We start from the raw sequence: 7,495 nt of genomic DNA, 5'->3' as shown, positions 1-7,495 counted from the left end.
TCCCTCTCTCACCCCAGTAAGTGAGGATCCAGCCGTGGAGATAGGACTCAGCCAGAGAGGTAACTGAGGCACCACAGAACTTGCTTCCCACTTGGAACTTGGCTCAGAAAACACAGGTCCTCGGGCCCTGGAGGCCAGGTAGAGTGGGTACCACTTCCCCAGCATGGAGTGCCATGGGCTGGGTGCCCCTTTCTTGCCAGTGTCCTCTGCTGCCAAGTGCAGTCGGGTTCTCCATGCTGGGCTGCAAGCTTGACTAGCCTGGCAAGTCCGGCCCACCCCAGCTTCAGGGATAACTCTAGAAATGGGAAACAAACAAACCCCTACTTCTGCTCTGCCTTAAGCTCCTTAGGACTGGCTGAAACTGCCACACACACTTGGACCACCACAACCAGGAGAAGCAAGGGAAGTGCCATGGATGTGGGCCTATGAAGAGGTTCCAGAATCTTGTGGAACCTCTGGCCTCCAGTGCTAGAGGTCAACTTTACTGGCTGTGGGGTCCTGAGTCCTATCTCTACACAAGTTCCAGTGCATCCTTGCAGCTCACCCAGCATTTGGGGCGTAAGCCCTGAGGTCTCAGGGTGACTTCCCTACTGGAGACCCGGTGTGGCCTTCCCAGGGGTCCTGGCACTGGCTGCAGTGGGCCCTCCTACCACCTGATGCTGAGGCCAGAGTTGGCCTTCTCTACCGCATGGTAGCTCGTGTGTAGTAGGCGGCTGGCCTGCTCCGAGCCTTCGCCATGCAGCCAGTGCCGGTAGAGCTCTTGGACCCCAGGTACATCCTCTGGCTCCTCTGTCCTGACCATGCTGTACAGCCTCTCAACATGCTGAAGAAGCTCCTTGCTGGGTGTGTCAGGGGCCTTGAGCTGGCCTCCACCATTCAAGCAACCTGTGGCAGAGTGGGACAGGCGAGGGCGTGGTATGGGGAAGGTGTTTGCATGCCATGGGTATGGACCCCACTTCCGCCCCTCCTGCCCTGCAGGATGCTGCCTGCAGCACTGGTCCCCATGCAATCTGTGCAGAGTGGGCCTGCTGTGGCTACCTGAAGGGCAGGCCATGACCTCCACGTAATGGTATGGGCAGCGCCCTCGCTTGAGCTTCTGCACCAGGTTCTGGATATTGCGGAAGCCATAAGCCACGGCGAAGTGCAGTAGGACTCGGCCCTCACTCTCCAGCGTCACCTCCTGGAAATCCTTGTTCCTGGAGGGGCAGATACCGTGCTCACCCCCACCCCACAGATGTGGTTGCCAAGCTCACCTGTTCCCAGTGGGAGACAGTAATGGAGAGGGAAGGCAGAAAGCTTACTTCCATGAGTCAGCAAGTGACCTCACTACCAGCCTCAGTTTCCTGATTTGTAGAATGGGAACCCCACCTTCCAGGACAGCCGTGCAACATGGTAAGGTCAAACGTAAAGCACCACCCTCCCTCTGTGGGGACACATCTGTGTAGGGTACACCACCCTGCCACCATCAGCCTTTCAGGGCTCTTGACTGCTATGGTGTGGGCAGGAGACACTGATCCCTACAATGGGGAGACTGAGGCCCAGAGAGCTCTGGCCCACTCAGGGAAGCGGGAAACAAGGGCTAACGCCCGCCCAATGCCTCAGGGTCTGTGCCAAACCCAGCTCCCCGTTTTCCACTGAGCTTACCTCAGTGAGGGGCCCCAGGGCCAAGGCTGCCTCAACTGCAGCCCTTCCCACTGACCTCAGTGGCCTGTAGGTGACCTCATCCACATGGATTCCAAAGAGCTCCTGGGCTGCATGCCGGAACACATGCTCCAAGTAGCCACCTGAGCCCCCACCTCGATGGCTGGTGGGCTCCTGGGTGGACACGCTGCTGTACCTGGGGAGGAGGGCAAGGCCTTAGGTGGCAGCGGGTCTGCTATCTGCCAAGGCTTCTGGGTGATCTCTGTTTCTCATGGTTGAGGGGGTGTGCTTTCTAAATGGGAACAAGTCATAGACCCCTGGTGGCTTTGTTGGTACACGAGGAGGCAGCTCAGGTGGGAGAGGACTATCCCCTCCATTGAGTCACCTGTTCTGGGGACCTCAGACCTGTATCAAGTTGGGGTCAGCTCTGATAACCACAAGTTAACTGTCCATAGTCCAGCTCGTGAACCTGACCATCTCTGTGGACATTAAGACAGACCACAGGGCAGGCACGGAACCAAGCAGAAGGAAGTTGTGATGTGATGAGGAGGGGAGGGAGACACTGCCCACCACCACATGCTTTTGCTGCCTGTTAGGACACCTGCGACTCCCGATGTTGAGAGTGCTCTGACACCGGTTGTATGTTTGTTCCTTCTATGACAGGTAGCGACTTACAGACCATCCAGTGGGGCTGGCTCCAGTTCTGACAACGAGACTCCTTCTTCTTCCAGCAACTTGAAAACTTCTCCTACAATGAAACCACAGTGTAGATGCTTATCAGCTAGGATATCAGTAAAAATAGAGAATATCAAGGAACACCATCATCTGCATCTCTAGCGACCTGTAATTTGGCATTCAAGGCCTGGATGACCACCCCCTGGCTTGTGGGTGGAGGACGAACCCGGCCACAGGAGTAAGGAAGAGGTCTCCACTTCTGGAGACCCTCAGGAGAGCCACCTCGCTGCCCTAGGACTGCACCCACCCTCACAGCGACAAGGTGGGGCTTGGACACGCATATCTCCAGGTACTCCCCCAGCAGTGCACCTGTTACATTTGAGCACATGTTCATGCAGGAAAACCTGCCCCTGAGTGTCTGGGCTCCCAAGCATTTATTTTTCTGTCTTTGACTATGTGAGGCTGCTCAACTCAGAAATGGGGTGACCAATGTGAATCAGACTCAACGATGGGCTGACAAGACTCTCCACCCATTTCCTCATACAGACCATTTTAGAGCAAACACTGGTAGTGCTGGGGTACTTAACTGCTGCAGGTCCCTAAGATGACAGGACAGCTGCAAACACCAACCTGGCTCCGAGGGAGGGGCCTTGCCTCATGTCAGGCCCTGGAGCATACTACACAGGGGATGGCAGCTCCAGCGAGAGCCTATGGGCAGGACCTAGGTAATGCCAGCCTGTTCCCTGGGCTTGAGGACACCACCTGGAGGTGCGGGGGCTCAGGGTGGCAGGACCCATACCTGTCGTGACAACACAATCTACATCGCGTGTCTGCTGCTCCTGGTTGAAAAAGTCGGGTCTGGACGCTTCCAGCTTTTTGTCATAGCAGGGCATCACTGTCACATGGTAGATCTTGTCGGGGGTCACATGCTGCATAGAGAGACATGGAAATGTGGAGTCACTGCCTGAACCCAGCAGTAAAGGGATCCTGTTAGGGTGAAGCAAAGTGACGTTGCAGGCAGTTCTAGTGTCACAGGAAGCATGCAGTTCTAGTGTCACAGGAAGAGGGGTGGCCTGCATCGTAGCCAGGGCATGACCACGAGTCTGTGAATGGGTCCTTGGACACTACAGGTCTTGGATCATCTTTCAAGACAGTGACACTGAATTATTCATAGCTGAATGTCCCTGTTACCTGCTGCTGGGCAAAGAAGTCCTTGACCAGGGACCCCATAACCTGCTGTGGAGACCGGGCGGTGCTGATGTAAGGGATGATGGCGCTCCCGTGGGTCTTCTCAGCATAGCAGATCCAGCCTGAGGCCGACACAAGGGACAAAAGGAGCAGCTCTCAAGCCACCTCTCACCGGCTCAGCAGTGACATGATATTTCGGGTGTGGACCAAAGGAGTTCTGTCCCAGTAATGTCCCCACTCTATTATTACCATCATGTGTTTCCACCATCGATGTAATCACCATCTTGGGGAACTGAAGTGACTACAAGTGACTCTCAGGACAGCACTTTCTGCCAAAGAGGCCATTCTGGGCTGGCATTTCTAGCCCGTTCTGGCAGAACACTCTAGTCCCCCCACCCAGCATTCCCACGCCCCACGTCCAGCTGATCTCGCGTCAGCAGTGTGAGCACACCTGGGCAGGCGGAAGTCAGCACAGGCAAGGCTTGCTTGGAGTCGGCCTGTCCTCGGAATCGCCGCACAAACTCTCGCTGGCTCTCTAGGAGACTGAAGTTCCTCGAGAAGGCAGTATCAAACACATAGTGTGCCCCTGGAAGGTGAGCACCCCCCCTGAGCCCCATAAAGAATGGCTGAGGAGTGGGGCGCTGCCGACTGTGCTCCCAAGAACAGGGGCTCTGCCTTCCACGTAGCCACAGGAAGCATGCAGTTCTAGTGTCACAGGAAGAGGGGTGGCCTGCTCACGCACGCATCAAGCACACATTCTTACACTCTGCTGGCACCAAGGGTCACTGCAGATCACAGTCAGATGAAGGCTGGTGACACTGCTGCCTGAGAAGCTTACATGTGACAACCAGCTTTTGTCTGCGTTTAACGGCTGCCCATGGTGCCCAGGACATTGGTCTGCACCAGGCTCATCCCATGTCCTCCCAGCCCCGCTCCTGGCACATTCCCGCTGAGCCAGACCCAGCATGGATCTGGGAAATGTGCCTTGATAACAGTAATTAAAAAACAATAGAATAGGTGAATTCTGAACTTGGGGAGAGTGCAAAGTTAGGATTCAGATGGTTTTCTCTTAAAAGGCACTGCTCTCAATTGTTAAACAAAAACTTCAAGCTGAAGTCAAACTTGGAGTTGCTGGTGTGTTTAAGTTCAGAGTCGTGAAGATCCCCCTGCCCCAATACACCCATGTTCTGAGCTATAGTGCTTACCCAAAGTTTTGCACCTACCTAGTTTTTTAAAGAAGGCAGTTAACTTCCTGGCAGTGTCTGTAGGATTCATCTGAAATCTCACAGCCAGCGATGCTCTGGACTGGGGTGAGACCGAAATGACAACCAGCTTCTGCTGACCAGGCACCACTGTCTGCAAAACAAGGGACGCACTGTTCACTTGGTGCATTTTATATAGATTCTCAGTGGGCCAGAGCTGGCGAGAGCAGTCCTAGCTCTATCAGGGCATGTCATTTTTATGTATGTAGAACCCAAAGTTTAGGGCCTGACATTTCACCATTGAAATATAAGTAATTCTCTGCGATCCCACTGATGAGATTTAAAAATGCAGGAGTCACTGAAGATGTAGGACAAACAGTACCAGGAGAGGAGCTGTGCTTGACAGCATGAATGAAAGATGCTGGGGCTGATGCTGGGTTACAGTGCAATCTTGAAGACCACCCATCACTTACCTTATTGGCATCTAGAACCTTCCGCAGCTCCTCATGACTCTGCTGAGTGATAAGCACAGTCTCTGCTGAGGTGACACAGCCACTGCACGCCAGACAGTCATCCAGTGAGATCTTGGCCTTCTCCAGCTTTCGTGTCCCTCCGTCCTGGAAGCAAGAGAACCTGGTAAGCAAAGGGTTCCTCTGTGTGAGGACACAGAGCTCTCAGGATTACAGAAACTACAGGAAATCTTTATTCTCTAGCTCGGAGCACTGACAATCAACATGGTGGTTGGCTTTATGCGCCATGTTTTTAAGTTATTTATTACAGAAATACTTGTACACATTCTGGATTTAAATGGCAACATTAAATTCTGACTTTGGTACAAACTCAGCTGGAGACTTGCGACTCTCCACAGAGGTTCCAGAGGGGTCATTGGTCCCCAGGCTACACACATGGGGCTGTAAGGACAGGTAAATGCCAAAGGCCAGGCTCTAAAAGGAGAAAGAACAGCAAGGCAAAGGTGAGGAGGAAGGACAGAGGGACAAGGTGAGAGCAGAGGGAGTTGGTGGAGCTTGTGCCCCCATGAGCTTTGCCCACCCAGGGCCAGCACCTGGAGTTGTTGCGGAGGGATGCAACGGGCAGCAATAAGTCAGACTCGGCCAAACAGACACAGAACTTGGTGTTTAAGTCGAGCCTCCAGGCTGACACTGGTGACTCTTCTTAGATGCAGATGATCCCAGCCAAGCCCCTTCACTTCTATAAATGCAGGAATAGTCTGAGCCAAGACTAGACGAGCTGCAGGGTCTGAGAATGTGACCAGAGGGCTGAGGAGACTGGTACTCCCTCCCAGCCAAGTTGACTAGGCCTGTGCTTTGCACAAAGCCACAATTTGAGCTGAATGTGTATTTTTAAGAGTCAGATCAGCCTAAAGGCCTGAGATTCAATGCTGTACCAAGCAGAAGGCTGATGAGCTCCCCGACTTCCCTCCAAATCAAGCACTGCTGCTCTGCACAGCGGGGCACACTGGCACCCCTATCTCAACTAGGTCCCTTCATTCTTCAGACCACTCCTGAGGTGTCTTTTTCTTGAAAAGGACCCAGTCCCCTGTGCTGTACCAGGCTCTGTGTGGAGCCCTGATGTGCTGCTGGCTCACTCTCTTGCACCAAGCAGATAGCTGGCTTTCTCCCTGTAAATGCTTGATTTGCTGTCCATTACCACCTGGCATCACCCTGGGACTCCTCTCCCTGCTTGGAGGGGTTCTTGGGCCAAGTGCACCCAATGCCTGCAATCCAAAGGATGTCATAGATGTTCTTGAGAATCCAAATGGCAGACAGGCGGAGTAACAACATTAGATCAGGATTTTATGACTGCTTAATTAGACAGGAATTAAGTATTCACTAAGAAAAACAAGGGGTCTGAACTAGAAAACCTTACACAATTAGAGAGAGAGAGACAGAGGGAGGGAGGTGAAGATAAGAACCATCATCTCTGCAAAAAGAGCCCCCTCTGCAGAACAAATCAAGTTCCATGTTCAGCCTCTGTGTCTCCTCCTATCCCTCACTCCCATCCCTGCTTTCTCAGACTTCCTGAAAAATATGAATTCGACCCATGAAAAAGGACTGGTGAGACATGCAGTACCGCGGTCACTGCACTCATGACTAAATGGTGTGGTGAAACGTGTTTCAGATCATCCGAGGTAAAACCCACCTGACTGATTTGGAAGTAACTACCGTCATCTTCGATGTGGATCTTGGCCATGCCGCTTCCTTGCCTCTTATCCACCTTCATGGGCTTGATACAATCCTATACCAGGAAGAGACCCCAAACTTGGCCTGAGTGGGCAGAAGAAGAGGGGTGGCCTGCTCACGCATGCATCAAGCACACATTCTTACACTCTGCCGGCACCAAGGGTCACTGCAGATCACAGTCAGATGAAGGCTGGTGCTAATTGGGCCCATATGCTAACCTGTCAGCAGACACAGACAACTCTGACCTTTACCCTTCTCAGTATAAACAGGAGGCATGGCCACCACTACCACTACCCTCTGCCCCTCAGAGCCAGTGGCCAGTGTTACAATGGCTCCTGGGAGGAAGCCAAGAGATCAACAGGAACGCTTTACTTGGAGGTCACCTCCTTGCCCAGTGACACAGAAAAACATTCATTTCTCTCCCTATCTCCCTGAGCTCTTGTTGTCTGCCTCATCATCATTAGGAGAACCTCATTGGCCATAGCCTTCCCAAGCATGACCAGCCCCAGAAAGGCCCAGCTGGAGGCCTGTGGGAGCTCGTCCCTGCCTGGGATCACCCACAAGGTCCCCCCCCCTCCTCCCCCCCAC

General features: G+C 53.3%; 1 protein-coding gene across 3 annotated transcripts in view; it reads right to left on the bottom strand.

Moving 5' to 3' along the window:
* Positions 1–6: 6 nt before the first annotated feature.
* Positions 7–7,495, bottom strand: part of NARFL (nuclear prelamin A recognition factor like) — an 8,349-nt gene continuing 860 nt past the window's right edge. For 2 of the 3 annotated variants that reach the window (XM_006914000.3, XM_015591157.2), the window contains exons 2-11: positions 6,867–6,962; positions 5,180–5,323; positions 4,728–4,860; positions 3,956–4,090; positions 3,508–3,626; positions 3,116–3,245; positions 2,317–2,389; positions 1,700–1,837; positions 1,039–1,196; positions 7–885 (exon numbers count right to left, since the gene is read on the bottom strand). In XM_006914000.3, the coding sequence (XP_006914062.1) occupies positions 647–885; positions 1,039–1,196; positions 1,700–1,837; positions 2,317–2,389; positions 3,116–3,245; positions 3,508–3,626; positions 3,956–4,090; positions 4,728–4,860; positions 5,180–5,323; positions 6,867–6,962 (1,365 nt within the window). In that variant the 3' untranslated portion in view covers positions 7–646. Of the gene's footprint in view, positions 886–1,038; positions 1,197–1,699; positions 1,838–2,316; positions 2,390–3,115; positions 3,246–3,507; positions 3,627–3,955; positions 4,091–4,727; positions 4,861–5,179; positions 5,324–6,866; positions 6,992–7,495 lie in introns of all 3 variants that reach the window. The other variant, XM_025048311.1, reaches the window with a different exon arrangement.

This window comes from Pteropus alecto, unplaced genomic scaffold (genome assembly GCF_000325575.1).
Source record: "Pteropus alecto unplaced genomic scaffold, ASM32557v1 scaffold44, whole genome shotgun sequence".
NCBI lineage: Eukaryota > Metazoa > Chordata > Mammalia > Chiroptera > Pteropodidae > Pteropus > Pteropus alecto.
The sequence above is the reverse complement of the archived record's forward strand: the minus strand, read 5'-3'. Positions and strand labels throughout refer to the sequence as shown.